At 44.7% G+C, this 17,071-nt stretch overlaps 1 protein-coding gene across 2 annotated transcripts; it reads right to left on the bottom strand.

The window, feature by feature from the left end:
* Window positions 1–991: 991 nt before the first annotated feature.
* Window positions 992–14,201, bottom strand: LOC143218774 (uncharacterized). 2 transcript variants are annotated; one of them, XM_076444216.1, is made up of 6 exons: window positions 13,739–14,201; window positions 12,845–13,177; window positions 10,277–12,746; window positions 8,368–10,186; window positions 6,470–7,498; window positions 992–6,032 (listed from the first exon to the last, which is right to left on the bottom strand). In XM_076444216.1, exons 5-6 carry the CDS (start codon window positions 7,452–7,454, stop codon window positions 5,464–5,466), a joined length of 1,554 nt encoding a protein of 517 aa, XP_076300331.1. In that variant the 5' UTR covers window positions 7,455–7,498; window positions 8,368–10,186; window positions 10,277–12,746; window positions 12,845–13,177; window positions 13,739–14,201; the 3' UTR covers window positions 992–5,463. The 2 variants fall into 2 exon arrangements, with proteins under 2 accessions (XP_076300331.1, XP_076300332.1); XM_076444217.1 differs by lacking the exons at window positions 10,277–12,746; window positions 12,845–13,177; window positions 13,739–14,201 and having other exon boundaries at window positions 8,368–10,223.
* Window positions 14,202–17,071: the final 2,870 nt, after the last annotated feature.

Raw genomic sequence — 17,071 nt, 5'->3', positions numbered from 1 at the left:
AAGCACATACTCATTCTTTTTGGATTTCGTGTATCTATATTCATTTGTATTAATTGCGCGTCTCTACTAAATATATCAAATTTATAAATGAAAAGTAATTAATTCGATATACCAATGCGATTCACCCCCGTTCGCCTCGCCTTCTCTTTTTAACAGGCACGTTTTTCCAGGACCGCCTGACATCGGTGGAATTTTCGGATAATTGCCACTGCACTCAGAAAAACCCTTAGCCATGAAAACTTGACAATTTTTCGAAATAATATACTGTGTAGCCTACTAAGCTCGTCCACTAAATTCATTATCGCAGTTTCTACTTATTTACATACGATACGCAATATTCTTTTTGGATTTCGTATTCTACTCATTTCTGTTCGGTATTCTATTCAGTTGTATTAATTGCGTCTCTACTAGATCATTGTATCTGTGGATTCATTGTATCTATTTCTAAATAAAAAGTAATTCGATACCAATGCGATTTAAATTTTTAGGTTACTGTCATTCCAATTTTTTAAATCACTCATTACAGTTCCAGCAGTATCTGTTCTGTGTAATATAACAAGTAATGTTCAGATTTCCAAATGGCAGCACACTTAGCGTAAAGTGTACATTTTTCGGTTGAATTTGATCCTGCCAAAAATCAAAATTATTTTTATTTTTCGCGTTTTATTCAAACGCGAATGATTCTTGCCGCTTTCCCCATAAGACGCAATGCATATCCCGGCCAGAATCATTTGTTTATGCAGCGGCGAAACTGCTAGCCAAATGTATCGGCAGTCGGTAACACGTTTAAATTTGTGTCGATAACCATGGTGTCGCTGATGCTAAGACACTGACAGTTGGTAAATTTAGCTAGTAGTTTGATCATTTTGCCGCTACGTCAATTGGAGCTGTACGGATCCCGTAGGAGCAGATAATCTTTGCCGGAATTCACATTATGTCTTATGGGGAAAGCGGCAAGAACCATCTGCCGCCTGTGGCGGTTGATTTGAATTATTTGTTCTGAAGAAACGCGATGCGATTCTTTATGCTCGCGTAACGATTCAATGTTTTTAGAAGAATAATATAATGATATATAAAAGTAAATTATATACATTCTGAAAATTTCATTGAAATTGGTTAAATTGGTTTACGAATTCTAAACGATCGAAACTGGTAAAAATGGCAGTTGTAGGCCGAAAATCATAAAAACGCAATTTTTACCACTTTTGATAGTTTTATCATTCGTAAACCAATCACAGATCTTTTAAATTAAATAAGAATTAAGATCAATTATCAATTAAACAGATCTTTTAAATTTTCGTTATTGGCCCAGCTAAAAAAAGTTGTAAAAATCAATTTTTACTATTGTTTTTCACAATTCCGACCAAATACATTTTTTCAACATATTTATTTAGACGTCATTTGCTAAACTAATTCTTCTAGTCTTACAGAGAAATTGATGCCGTTTGGTCTACTTATAAAAAAGTTATTCTTTTATTATATTATTATGAAAAAGTTATTTATTAATAAAACAAGTTGTTCATGTTTTCGAAGGATAATATATTTTTGATAACAAACTTTTACACTTCTAGCAACATATGTCCAAATAGTGGAAATGGGAATCGGTACCGGTAATTCTTTTCGTCATTCACAATGGTATAAAACGTAGGAACGTACGATCGGTTGAACGTGCGATTTTCTGTATTAGTGCGTGATCGTACATGCGAATCTTCACCTAGGACCGTAGGAAAAAATCAGTCTTAAAAAATAATACAACGCTAAGAACAGTTACGAATAAAAGGCAATTTTCATTCTCTCCCTTTCTGCTTCTGATTATGTACAAAATCTTAATTCAGTAATCCATACATCTAACGTATTAACACGTTCTGAGAACGTAAGGCATCGAAAATTGCGTTTATGCATTAATTAAATTTATGCTATACGAGGGTAAATATTTGAATTTCGTTTGTATATTCACACAATATTCCACCTGAACTTTCATTTAATTTAATCATTCTAAAATTAACTTTACGAAACGAAAAAAGGACAATTCTGATCAACGCGGATTTCAAAAATTCATCTTTTAATTTTGCCTTAGCACCACGGTTTTACTAAATTGGTCCTACGCAACTTTTTTCTGCTTTGAACACACTGTACGACTCTTTCGTTATAACAATCAGACTTCTAGGTGTATATTATATGCTTTAAATATTACTATGTATATCATTTGAACTAGAATTTCTATGTTTAGGCACTTGTGGCTTCAACTATGTCTCGCCCTCGCGTCTCTCGTTCAACTATTGTTATATAAATATATTTCTTTTTATTGCTATATGGCGAATTAGACGAACTGCATCGTCTAAAGTCAAGAATTTGTTTGTACATAAATATCATTCTATTTCGCAATCGCATCGCGATTAGTGACCAGGTACTGTGTTACATGTTCCATTATTAAATTAACACTAAACCTACCAAAAAAAAAAAAACAACAAGCTGAAATTTATTTGAACTCTCTGCTCTACTGAATATATTTATTTCATTATTTATACCACGAGAACATCTTTATAATTTCAATAATTGTGAAATCAATTGTGGTGGGGTAGGTTTAGTGTTAACAAAGCTCAAATCTCGTTCTGCTCGCACCCCATAATCGAGTACCAGCTTGAACACTATTTCTTTTCATACCGAAAAAACATTGTCGAATTCAGATTTTGATCGAAGATAAATTCGCGGCGACAGACGAAGATTTGAGCCGTACATTCCACGCTACATATCTATTACTATGTTAAGGAGGCTACGGAATGCTGAGGTGTAAACGTTTCAAGGCAGCTTTGGTTTGTACTTATCGGTGTCTGTATCTTGTGCTGAACTACAGTCGTTCTATTAAAAAAAAGTTTCGCACGAGTTCCACCGCACGAATGGCTTGGCATAGAGCGGACTCTCTTATCGTTATCGTATAAACCAGGGAGTTCCAACTTGTTCCTCTCCGAGAACCGCAAGGTCCCCGCCAAACCTCTCCCCACTACTACGTACAGTTCGAACGAAGTTGGACGACATTCTTCGGCAGGGGTGGGCACGGTAGGGCCCCTCAAACGCTCACTTCCCCCACCAACCTACCTTTCGGTTAGATGGCGCTCCTCTTGGCCGCTGGGCAGAGTTGGGGCCCCTCAAACGCTTGCTTCCCCCGCCAACGTTACTTCCGTTACTCTTACGGCAACGATGCAGTCTAAGAGCGGACTCGCGAGCTACAAGTTGGAACTCCATGGCATAAACTGTCAACTTGCACTATAAAATCTGAGATCTATATATAACTAACGCGACAACAATTGATCGTGAAGACAGTGGTGTGTTTGTACCTAAATATAGAGCATCCCTGTACCAAAATATACGTACAATCCTGAGATCTATGCAATCGGATGGACTCTGACTAATTGTAAAATCTGTCCGTTGCATTCCGGGCAACGTGAAGGTTGAAATACCTACAGAGACGAATATCTAGCAGCCTCGTGATCGGCAAATTATCTCTCTCTCTCTCTCTTCGCTTAAAATTAGGTCGTAATTAAAATTTAAATCTCATAATATAATATACTTCTCATAACTTATATGTATAATATAGGTATGTATATATCTATGCATACTCTTCTCTATTCTCTTCTCTGTGTATACATACATCAGTGTTTGTAAAATAAAATTAAAAAAAGAAATAAGAAACCACGATTCCGTCGTGCTGGTAACGCAGGTTCGGTCAATCAGTCTTAGCGTAATAAGCGAACAACAATTGTTCATTGTACGATATGAGGTAGTTCGTTCTATGTGTACTGTTTATGTATAATGCGTAATATTGAGCAATATTGCAGCTGTATCCCAGGGCCATGATCAGTAACGATAATGTAATCTTATAATTACCAACAAATTAACAGGAATATCTCAGTCATTTACGAAATCAATCAAACTCAATTCTATCCGTCATCCCTCTCCTATCGCTTCTCCCGTCCGATTATATAACTCGCATATAATCGTATCCTACGGAACAGCATTTTTAATGCTTAAAAGATAGGAATATTTCTCCCCGGAGAAAAATAAAACAATATTGCTAAAATAATATACAACTTTCTTCCGTCTCCTATATATGTATATATATATATATATATGTATATGTGTATACGAACTAATTTAAAATCGATAAGGCTCTAATAGTACTGCTATGTCGATTGCAGAAAGAAAAACAAAAAAGAAAAAAATGAAAATATCGAATCACAATAGTACAAATAATAATAAAATTCTACGTATGCGTATTCACTGGTCCGAAATTGTTTAAAGCTCAATGCGATTCGAATAGTTAGAAGTACGTTCGCTCGAGTGATCATCGGGCGGAACGTTTGCACTTTTTGCGCTAAACACGGTAGAATCAATGATATACATATAGATATATGGGTACAGCGTATAGATGTACCCGTCGTTTGTCGTTTCGAGCAAGGATTACCGATATACATTTTCCGTACGGTAGAATCCTGTGAAAGGTTTCGATCTCGACGCGAAACCAAGGCACACGGTTAGTTGATAATTAGTAGACTGCGGATGTTTATGCAATTCTCAATTTTTATAGAGAAACTCGAAGAAAGTCGTACCAGATAAAATCCTACTTTCATTGGTAATAACCTTTGTAGGCCCGAGATAAATAAAAATCGTACCAAATTCTGTCTGTATTTCATGGTCCAGCATTTTCTGATAATCTTTCATAAACCACAAACGCGTAAAGATCCGCAGTCCAGTAATTAGCATTAGGCTTTAACAACTTTGGAACGCTAACTCTGGTTACGTTTCAGTCTCTCGAGTCCACGATGCGCTAATCAGTCTTCCGTAAAGGTTAATCCGAGAGGAGGTTTCTGCGAGCCCCCGTCTGATCTCGGCGTTTATATCAGTTCATGGTTTTTTTGTATCGTGCTCTACGGCACGCCGTTAGAAACGGCAATGTACTACTAATCCCTGAGAACGTTTTCGAAACGCTGATTCGATCGGCTTTTCGATTTCGCTTTCTTTCTTCTGTTCCGTTTCGACGCGCGTCGTATACACTCCTGTCCATAAGTCGAAAATCTGACCAAGATACCCTATATTTCCTGATTTCTCAAATTTAATCATCCCACAATTTCTCAATCTCTTTTTTCCAGTATTTACTCGAATAGTATGTACATATTTAATTTTGCATTGAAATATTATCGTATGACAGCGACATCTAATCGAAATAGAACAGTAAAATCAAGCTGGAGACTTGTACTGTTTAATTATCATTTTGTTGAAGCTAAGTAAGCATCCGGTGATTTATGGACAGGGGTGTACGTGTCGTATGCGCGTTCCCTGGTTACTAATTCGTGGATATCATGGCCAACGATCCCCTGTTACAACCAAGATTACAGTACGTCTAGTTGCGGTACGGAGACGCCTAAGCAACTCCTACGACCGATGGAAGAAACGAGAATACTGCTTTTAGTTATGGTTACAGGAATCGGAGCCAACGTCGTCCTCCTCTTTGATGTGCGACGTTGGTGGTGGGACTATCACGCGAACATCCGGCAAGGACATACGACTCACGGAAAGATCCTCGACCTGGTCTTCGTTGGTTTGCTGTTGCTGTTTCGCGGAGTGTATAACGGGGCTGGGGCTACACCGGGTGATATCTAACATCTCACGATCGATGGGACCCTCCCTGGCTTTGTAAGTGTCCAGGATCGAACCTGGACTCTCGAGGACCGCGTTGCTGTTCTCGTTCTCGGACAACGCGCCGCCGTATATGCTGCCGTTTACGTTGCCGCCGATCCCATACGGGAAACAGGCGCCGCTGCCATTCGAGACGCGTTTGAACGGCCGCGACGTTTTGATCCCGAGTTTCTTCACCTTGTCGTAAAGGGTTCGAGATGGTACGCCGTACTTACGTGCTGCCTGCAACGCCGTCAACCCCGAACGCACCGCCTCGATCGCGGACATGATGTCGTTCCGCGTGTACTGCTTGTACCGTTTCCACTCGGGCTTCTGCGTTGGAACGCAATTCACGATTCCTAAACAAACGAATGATTATAACAACAATCGCGAAACGTCACTCATTTTCGTGATGAGAAAGAGACCGTTCGTCTTCAACACTCCCAAGGCACGCTACACACATCCGTGTGTCTAACGTGCGGCGCGAAATTGCGGTAAATATTGTATTGCGGCGTTCAAACAAATGTGCAGCGTCTATAATTGAATCCATGGTATTTCAGATCATACTACACGGACGTGTGTAGTGGGCCTTGGTCGGAGCAGCGTGATCAAGTAGTCGTCATTTTAAAATGACTGAAAATTATTCCGATCGTAGTCGTCTCGTTTTTAATGCTACAACGTAATCTATAATAGAATACTACAAAGAACTACGGTCGCGAAAAAAATCCAACGGCACAGCCGGTTAGCGTTCCGAAAGGTTTCCGGCATGCTGACTGGCTGGTTCGCTCGCCCTTACCTGTTTTAACGTCCGGGGGATAGGACTGCGGCAGGGGTTGCTTATCGTCCTCGTCCATCATTGACACGTCCATGTAAGGGCTGTGCGCGGGCTCCCCCTGCGTCGAGATGTCCTGGCTGTTGCGTCTGTCGTTATCGTTGGACGAGCTGTTGCTGCTCGTGGTCTTAAAGTGATTGTTCTCGTGACTGTCCGGGTGCAACAGAGGTATGCCTTGCGAGCTGTCTGCGTGTCCCTGGCCGAGTACCGTCCTCAGGATCGGCGTGTCCCTGTTCATCAGCATGTTCGAGAGCTTTTTTAGTTTGAGCGGGGAGGTTTCGAAGCCGTTGTCGTAGGAGCCGGTCAGAATCGAGTGTTGGGAAAGATGCGGCGGCGCTGCCTGGTGGTTCGAGCCGGTGTGAGCGGAAATAGGAATCCCTGCGTGGGGCCACATGTGCATAGGGAGTCGATTCGGGACCCTGTCTAACGGCGATTTCCCGTAGACGGTGTACGAGGAGCCAGTGGAGTGCGGCGGCGACGTGTGGCCGCTGCTGTGAGCCGCGCTGCTGGTTGTGCTCGTGCTGATCGCCGGCGGAGGAGACGTCGAGGTCTCGACCTCCTCGCGGCGACCTTGAGAGGAAGAACCGTTCTCCTCCACGAGACCCTTGACCTTGAGCACCTCGGCGACCTTGAGAAGACCTGCCAGTTGCTCCTGCGCTACGTTCACCTCGCCTCGGTACATGTACTCGAGGATCGCCTTGATCTCCGAGTATTTCACGTCCTTCAGGACGACGATCGGATGCTTACACGGCAGGTCGACGAATAACTTTTGAAAGTAGGAGGAACAGGCGGCCAACACCATCTTGTGACACTTGACCGAAACACCACCTTCCACTGCCAGGGTCACATCGGTGAACGCCTCGTTCTGCAGCAGCTCGTCGAACACCGTCAGCAGATTCGAACGGTGGTTGTTCCAACGCAGGCAATATTGTTGCGACGTGCTCGCCATCGTGCGGACCGATCTTATCGCTGGCTGCCTGCCTGCGGCGATACCTGGAAAAGGATGCGCGATTAGAACGGACGAAAAAGAAATCGAGAGACCCCGGGATTCGGTTCTTTTCGAACTGGAATGTGTTCCCTATTTCCCGGAACTGCACCTCGGCCTTACCACGATACGATGCACTTGCCAGCCACCGAGACTAGAGCAAAACTACCTCTTTGCAATTTTCGATTCAAGTTTTATCTATGAAAATTATCCTTTCAACCGACCGTCACGCGTATACGAACGAATCTACGCGGATAACTTTGGGTCTACGGTTGGCCGCACCTATACGACATTATTTCGAAAATAAGAGAACTCTTGTACGCGCGCTTTGATCTCGTGCAGCGTTAAACACGTTACGCAATCGGGATCGTGAGTCCGAGGTTTTCGAAAATATTAAACCACGCGCGTTTGCGGTGGCACGTCGAACGCAGTCTCGGGGAGAGTGAAAAGTCGTTAACCGAATTCGGTAATTACCTCTGCCGTGACTCACTCACGTGGAACTAGTCCCCCCAATTTGCCGGGTTCGCCTAATGCCGAGAAAATGAGTAAAACAACCGAGCGAAGCAGCGCGCATGTGCGGAACACGAGCACGCCGTGTGGCCAACGCATACGAGAGGAAGTTGTGCGATCGCGAACACGATACGAATCGATTCTGCCGCGCGACCGAGGGCTCGAACACGCGATTACAACGATGTTTGTTTCCCCGTGCTCTTACTGTGCCAATGACCCATATACAAATGCAAACCACGACAGCAACCTTCACCCTACCCGTGAACGTGAATAATCCCCGTTCTATAAACTAGCGAAACCAATATACAAATATTTCCGGAAGAATGATTTATCGATCCTTTCAACGCGACACATAGCGAGAACTTACTCTGCGAGACGGTGTCCTCTCTTCTCTATACGTGAACGTTCAAATGGCCGCCGACGTGTATGCTAGGAGACGCGCACGAATCCGCGTGCGTGTGCACTCGCATCCGCAGCTCTCTCTCTCTCAATGTTCTTCGCAGACCAGCATCAACCCTCTGCCGACCGACCTCACCACGTTTTCCACCCCTCAGCTGCTGTTTTGCATGGCGATTGTGGCAGCGCGTGCGCGAGTAGCGCGCGAAACTCGACTTGTTGCGAACGGACCGATCAAAACAAAACTCGTGACATCATTCTCGCTGAACAGCGCGTGGTCTGCACCCGTGCACATCAACGTGGATCAACACTGCTCGTCGGATGCACTGTTGAGCGCGCGCGCGCGCGCACAAGGCTCCAGTCGAGAAAAAGGAAAATCTGATTTTCTATCTTCGCCCTTCTCTCTTTCTCTCTCTCTCTCCCTTCGTATCTCTGTCTCTGTTGGGTCCACTTGCGATTTCTGTCTGGTTCAGGGTTCTTTTTAGTTTTCTCTATTCTCCGTGTTTGTGCGCGCGCGCGCTTCTCTTCTAGCCGCTTCTCTTTCTCCAGGTCCGTTTTTGGCGAAGCTCTTCTATTTTGTTCTATGTTGGGCAACAGCGTCTCGTCGGTCGTTGCGATACGAGTGCACACCCGCAGCAGCAGGACGAAGTCGATGCGCGAACGGAAACCCTCTCCTACGACCTACTCGGCGACCACTGAGCACCAATGAGCCCGTGCGTTTAGAAGACGCACTCGGTCGAGAGCTGGTCATGGCTCGACTCGCATAGGGGTGGCCGCGCCAACATGTGTTAGTGCGTCGTTGTCTATCTCTCTCTCTCTCTCTCTCGCTCTCGTCTTCGCCGTCTCTCTATCCGCACGACGGCTGTCTGTATGTATGCGCTAGGAGAGCGTGAGTGGCGTCGCAACGGCAGTGGCGTAACCGAAGCGCTTTTCATGCGAAATATTTCCAGGGGACATTTACAGCTGATTCTTCTTGAATCGTTGAGTAGAGTAACGCTCGACAAGTAGGGGTTACTTGTACACCACGGTTAGGATAATTTCTACCGACCGATCGCGAATAAGACGCAAACTCTGCGACGTTTCTCTTTCGCAATATTCGGGAAAATCTTGTGAAAAGCAACGCGCGATCGTTACGATTTTTTCTTTCGAAGGTTTGCGAATGTTCTGCGAGAGGGAAACTTCTGCGAGAGGGAAACTTCTGCCAGGAAGTTTGTAACGGATTTCAGGCTGGAGAAACGGAAAGTTGCGTAAACGACCTGCGGTTTGCTAATTGGACTTTCGATAATCGCCGTTACACAGCAGTATTTGTGACAGTAATGACCTTGAGCCCAAGGTGAAAAGGCTGTTATGCCATTGCCAAGCCGCGTCGCATTGATCCATCGAAGTCATTGTATGAGAGGATGCATTAAACCGATTGGTTTTGTGAAAATCAGGCTAAAAAATGCGAAGCTTCGGGGTTACGCCACTGAATAGCACACACTAGGAGAGACTTGCAGAGGCATCGTCGACCCTGGTTGCACGATCGGCCAATCACACAGCGTCTAGGCCAATATCCTGCGGGATACGACGCATACACGCGCAGCCAGTGCATGCATGCAGCTGTATGCGTGCGTAGACACCGACGCGTCGTTGTGTGCGTACACCCACGTCTTTTACCCGGATATCATCGCTAGCGATGGCTCCTAGTTTTTTGAACTCGCGATCTTTCGAACAATTTTTCGCTCTCTCCCTCTCTCTCGTCTTAATAAATTTTCCTTTCTTGCAAATATAATTCGTTGCTCTTGGAAACACTAAAAAACAAATATAACAGGATATACGATCAAAAACAAAAAGGTCCTGATAAAGAAAAGCCGTGACATTTTAGAACAAAGTTAATGTACCTGTGCAGCTGTTCACGAGACTCAAATGTATTCCTCGAATAATTTCCTAAAAAAACATTGATCGATCGGTGATTTACGAGCTAGTCGATGGCTGAACCGTCTCGAGGCCATCGCTAATGCATTCGTGTTCAGTCTTCAGGCATCGAGGACGAAAAACCCGCGTGTCTGTAAGCGTCCCCGAAAATTGCCACCACGCCCAGTCTCTTGCGATGCGACCGCTGATTGCGCCTGCGTCTCCTTATAAAATCCTACGAGTTTTCCCAGGGTTGTGGGACCCTCCGTGTCCACGCAAATCAAATATGTGACTTATGGTGGCTGCCTCGATTCTCCACCCCCTAGAAGAACCCAACTAGTAAGACCAGGCAAATATAGCGGCCGGAAAAACTATTCACAATCTCCTCGATTCTAGATTGTTTCTGCTAGGGACAAAGAAGAAATTCTCAACAATCTTTTTAACCCCTTGCTGTATTTTAATTAACATTGAAGCATTAATAATAAATGTAGCCACACAACAAATATACATTTTCTTTTCCCTTCTACGACATTTTTGGGGATAAAAATGTTTTAATCACTGCAACTCTAAAGAAAATGGTACGCAAGGGGTTAACAGTCTCAACAATTCTCAGAAAGATATAAACAATTTTTCGGCATAAAGATCAGTGGCTACGAAAATTGCGCAAACACGAGGAAACGACGCTGGAATGCTATCGTCTCGGAGCGACGCGTCGCCTCGGTTTCCGCTCGATAGTTTTCTCTCTTCTGTTCTCTTGTTTCGTTTCTCATTTCCAGAGCCCCGCGCTCAGCGTCCCGCACGCCGCAGCCCTCGCCACGAACACTTTTCGCCGGTTCTGGCTTCTTTTTTTCACGAAAACCCAGTCGCCCCGTGACAAGAGGGTGCTGCAGCCTGCTGCTAAATCCGGAATACCAACGCTGCACGTTTTATCCAGCACAGACCCGCGCATATCCGAGCACACCGATTTCTGATATAGAGATCCCGTGTGTACGTCTAAAAATATTCCGATTTTTTATTAGCAGCTGAGAAAAATAAACGATTTCGCTGTGCGGCAAGAAAGATGTCGATTTTTCGAATGTTATTGAAATGTGGCAAACTCTCCGAAAGCGTTCGAGTCTTCGACAAATATGCGTTACGCAATGATGGAACGCAGCCAGCACGATAGTAATCGAAGCCTAATTTCAGGTTCCAATGATAAAAACGAGCCGCAGAAGTACGTGTTAGGTCGTTTGGAAAGTCATTTCGTTTTCTCAAGGGAAAACAGGCAGCCAATTTTTTTACCATTTAGAATTAGTTCTATGGCATTGTGTTCTATGATCTCTTGCGATCTCACAGACAACATACAGGTTCCATGCTCGTAGAATGTCTGTTTTCTATTAGCAAACAATTGAGTTATATGATTCTTTACGACTTCTATCGAAATGAAATTGACACCGCACAAAAAATGTTGAAAAAAGCGAGGAACATGGTAATTCGCAGTCTAGCAATTACATTCCGAACGACCTAATAATAACAAGGCATCGATTACCGAGCGATGGATCAACGTTTTCGTCCGTTTTCTTTTTCAAGTTGGCTCGGCCTGGTGCATGCTTGGCACAACACGCTCTAACGCAACATCGTGTATGGAATTTTTTCGGATGACGCAGGGCCCAGCGGTACAAGGATTCACCTTAGCAGCATCGCCTTCCCCCTTTACCGTCGTCGTTTCACTCGCCTAGAACCCTCCACACTCTCGCAAACGCATACATGCACGTGCAGTATTCCAAACGATAGAAGCTAGCCAGGCAAAACTGTACTTTGATGTTTTTTCATTTCCGAAACGAACCCCAAGTGCATAGGAGAAACCGTTTCCAATTTTTGACTTACGAGGAAACGCCATTAGCACTTATTTTGCTATATTTACTTCGATTCGAGTTTTGAATCTTCTTCTTGTAGTCTAGCTAACATATGGCTGTCTGGCGAGCGCGAACGCGCAGACGATTTTCCTTTTCGGTCGTAACACGCTATCATTTCTGTTTATTGTGTCCTCTTCTTTCGCCGTACGAACTCGTCGAGATAAGGCGAATAGGGGAGTCGGAAGCGTGTAGATACATTCGGTGCTCTAGTCGCCTGACACTTCGCGAGACCATGGTAAACAAATAGCGTCCATATATATATGTGGCAGCGCGTAACGGTCTCACCGACGCGACGCCACGAGGCCGCCCATCGCCAAAATGTGTGTTCGTCGGTGCGACGCGTCGTTGTGACGGGGAAAAGTAAATTTTCGGGAGGGAACGCAATGCATCCCGGGGATATATTAGTGATAGATAGTTACATACTGCGTTGCACATTATCTATGAGCAAAGCGATGATAGAGGGATACCGACTGTTTGCTTATCGGGTCTACAGATAGCACGGCAGTCTTGATTCCGTATTCTCGCGTATTTTTGTCGAAATCTTCGTTCCGCTCGAGGCGTGCTGGAAAGATAAGAAAAATTCATCGGATAGAAAACGATCGAGAACATTGCACGCGTGTCTAGCTGGAAATGATGAAAAACAATTGCTGGCCGTTATACCTACGCGGCACGGTACCCACATGCTGCATACTGCACGCTGCGTAGACAGCTGCACGTGTGTGTGGGTGTAAAATCTTTTATAGGGAACCCATTTTTACACGGGTCCCGGGTCCCTGGTCTTGGGGCCTAGTTTCAGCTGTAAAGGTAGATGCGAGCAGTTTTTCGATCCCTCGGCAGGAACCTGTTTTCCCTCTATGTTCGCTCTCCCTGTTGTCCTCGCGGTTCCACCAGGTCCCACGGAAATTCTGATTCCTACCGCATGTCCCTGGAAAATCGCTTCGACATCCCGTCTCGCTTCGAGATTCAACTAGGCGAAAGAACCGCCTTGAAAATCTGTAGCAGAAAAAAGGAAAGTATATATTACTTTCGAAATTACAATTCGGAAACGTGTGCCCGGTGGCACGGAATTACAAAGTAATTGACGTTGCTAACTCGCGACAATGGGTTAGATCAGGGGTCGGCAACATTTTTTTTTGAAAAGGGCCAGAGATCGTAAAATTTTAAGGCATCGGCGGGCCGGGTAGGATCATTCTGGGTACAGAATTCTGGCAATAGAAAAAGCAGGTTCGAAATTTTTTTATTAGGAAGTGATATTTCTTTTTATTTAAAATGTCTTACAATTAGTAGTTTGCCGACCCCTGGGTAAGATCAGTGAACTGGGCCGAGTACAAAGTTACACAGGTAATTCCCTGATGACCGAGTTCAGAACCATCACAGTCGACAGAACCATCATGAAGCCCGCTGAAACATTTTTACGAGGGTGTTTGCTCGGGCAATCGTTCAATTAAAAGAGAGGGAAAGAGAAAGAGCGCGCGCGCGAGAGAGGGAGAGAGAGAGAGAGAGAGAGAGAGAGAGAGAGAGAGAGAAAGAAAGAAAGAAGGAAGAGGGTATTACGTGTCGCGGCGGTTCGGCGCAGGTGAATGGGGCATTGCACCCGTCTCGACCTGGCGTGGCCCTGCGCAGAGAGTAGACAGGCGGCTGCAATGAATGGCCCCCGGCGAAGGTTGATCTTAAACAGCAGAACGAAGTGCAGTCGGTTACAGAGAATAATTGCACTTGACGCCCAAGGGTTCCCACCAGACCAGAAATACTTTCGCCATTGTAAGGCGAACAATGTATCAGCAGGTAGCTGATCATCGATCGGAATCCCCTCGGTCAATGGCCTTGCAATGCACCACCAAACGACGCCCCCTTTCATGGATCCCGACGCACAAGGTGTTAATAAAAGCCGGACAATCCTCCTCCCTCTCTCTCTCTCTCTCTCTCCGTTACTCGTCTAGCAGTTACTTCAAAAAGTATTCTTACGATAGAAAGATACACCGCGACCACTGACCTTACACATCGTAACCTTCGTGTGATCTCGTAAAGCCACCTAATAATGCGGAGGAAAAGTTTTAATTACTCGCATATAGTATTTACAATCTCAACATTTGAAATTTAGTGTTTGAAGCATAAACAACGGTGTCGACCACACTATATATATATATATATACATATATATATATCAAATGTTTACTTTGCATTAAAGTAGTTATTTCATTGAATAAAAATTTATGCATGTTGCAGTGATGTAAAGCTCCACACATGTAACCAGTTGTGTAGAAAGTGGAGTGCGAATAATTGTGTTATAGGAGAGCAGTTGTTATAAAATACCAATATGTTCCCCGAGACTTGTTCAAATTTCTATTTGTAGAGCAACGAAAATGGAGAGTCCGTAACGATAAATTATGCAAATAGAGAATCGTTTGCATGGAGATCGTTACATATTCTGTAAATCGGTAATAGGGGAGGAGTCCGTGGCGCAACGAGCAACGGTACATCGGATTGTTGTTCCGTGGCAGTATACTACAGAGTGGGGAGTCGAGGAATCGGCGGCAACAACATTTCGTTGCAATAAGAGAAAAAAGACAAGCAAGGTGTATCGGATAGAGCTTGTCCCTACGCGTAGGGCCCTCGGTTTATCTGCGCTAGGCGAGTGTCAGTGGGTCGACACCCGCAAACCGGTCCTGATCACGTGGAATGCTAGCCTGCGGTGCGATGTTGCCACATATATGCATGATTTCCCAAAAGTGCATCCAGCAGGCCTGTTAATCGCGCGCGCGCGCGGGATGTGCGAGCGTGCGTGCAGACACGCACACATGGAAGCACTCTCCCCCCGTCGCGTCGCTCGTACGATTTCGAGAAAAACCGTGACTCCGGGGCCCCGAGTTTCACCAACCAACCGCTGAAATAATATTCAGACCTTGCTATCCGGTGACCTTCACTCGTGGCCACGTGTGCTACGATGCAACCTGCGACATTTTCCTACGAAAATTATCCCAATGATCTTTCCTCTATTTTTCTGATTAAGTCATTCGAGGCGTTGCACGATCATTATGAAAGTTGTTTATCGTAAAATGGAAATTTCACGATGTCACGGCCGAGAACAATGCATAATTATAAAAGTGGTCTAATTGTAAGTCATATACATACTTTTCTTGTTTCGAGATATTTAAAGGGAAAGATATTAACACTGAATGAAAATTACATCAAATTAATATATTTCAATGTGAGATATAACTGATAAAACTAATTTTTTTTTAATTTTGACTTAGACAAACACTTTCACAATCATGGGCACATATTGTTTAATTTTGGAGGCAAGTGGAAAAGCAAGAAATTACAATTGCAAATGAAATAATCTTACGGATGGCACGCGGTCGGTCGAGGGTATCAAAAATTGACGCTACCGTTATCCAGGCCCAATGGCGTAACGCTCGGAACGACCGAAGTGTTCGTTCCAGAGAAAATAGTCGGGCGCTCGTACATTTTCGTTGCCGTTTGCGGTATATCTCTGTTCTCTGCTTACGGAACGAACCACTTGTGCGCAACAAGCTAACGTATCGTTAGGGTTCTCTCTAGCAGCGCAGCGCAGCACGGCGGCAGGAGAAAACCGGCAGGACTCGATTCCTACGCCAGGTCAAACTAGAAAGTGCCACATAATTTACGCATCTGTGAGAGCGACGTTCCCGTCGGCGATTGGACAACCCTACCCACCAAGGTCATCCTTTTTCTATTCTCCGACGCGCGTCCTTTTTATGCCTGCCCGAACGGGATGGAAGAAGTTTTTATACACGGCGTGTCCTTGTCGAGCCCGACAATGGCTGCGTATTTCCTGTGAGGCACCTGTTGTATCGTTGCTCTTTCCCTAATGTGCACATCCGACACAACCGCGCGATCGACGAGGCGGGCCGCATTTTTCCTATTCCTCTTTCCCCTACCCCTCTTCTCGCTCTCTCTCTCTCTCTGTCTGTCTCCCTCACACACATACGCACACATATACCACGTTCTGCCTACTTCACTCCCCCGCCGATCCCTCTGCAACGGACAAAAATAGTCTAACGTGGGGGAGACAGAGAGGAGAGCCTTTGTAACGTGCAAATGCAGACGATAAGAATAGCACACATACGTCCCGGAGAAGGGCGAGGAGGCAGCCCTTTTGTTCAAACATCGAGTTCGTTCCAACAGCTCCCCGAGTGAGATCTTCCCCGGGTTCAAGGTTGCGCGATTTCACAACAGAAGCAGGAAACTGTCGCGGAGGCATCGCGGTTCATCGCCCTACGCCTATGCCCCGCTATCTACAACATGGCAAGATACATATATAGCAAATTACTAGAAATCGAAACTCTCTCTCTCTCTGCTGTAATAGTTTACAATCTATGGCTGTCGCCAAGACATTCAAAACAACAGCAACTCGCTGATTATAAACTGAGCAACACGCATATTTGATAAACAATGTTTATAATGCGGATCGTTATGCCAAATGAGAATCGTTTGCGTTAACCCATTGCACTACGATTTATTTTATAATTATTATGATTAGAGCTTCTTTGACGTTTATAGTGCACTAGGAAAAAAGAAAATTACTTTTCCAAAGCTTTTAATCAGCAACGAAATGGCAACGTGGCCCGGGCGAACAGCAATTAACAAATGTTACGCCGCTGCACAGTATTCCCGAACTCCGGCGTTCCTTCCGATTCCGAGCATCGTAATTTCTCCGCCGGGCAAAAAACAAAAACGAACAAAGTCAGCCGGAGCCTGAACGATTACGGGAACGTGATGTAATCCGCGCTGGAAGGTCGAAGAAATGCTTGGAAGAAAGTCGTTGAACCAGATTGCCGCCGGAGCATCGACCAAGAGTCGACGGCCGCTGACTATGCTGCGCCTCTGGCAAAAAAAAGACAAAAA

Source organism: Lasioglossum baleicum, chromosome 20 (genome assembly GCF_051020765.1).
Source record: "Lasioglossum baleicum chromosome 20, iyLasBale1, whole genome shotgun sequence".
NCBI classification, from domain to species: Eukaryota; Metazoa; Arthropoda; class Insecta; order Hymenoptera; family Halictidae; genus Lasioglossum; species Lasioglossum baleicum.
Note: the sequence above shows the minus strand (reverse complement) of the source record. Positions and strands in the feature narration are given on the sequence as shown.

Coding starts and splice junctions, on each gene's coding strand:
- LOC143218774 (XM_076444216.1), bottom strand. CDS start 7,454: ATGGCGAGCACGTCGCAACAATATTGCCTGCGTTGGAACAACCACCGT. Junction 6,033..6,469: donor TCCCCCGGACGTTAAAACAG/GTAAGGGCGAGC, acceptor TCGTTTGTTTAG/GAATCGTGAATTGCGTTCCA.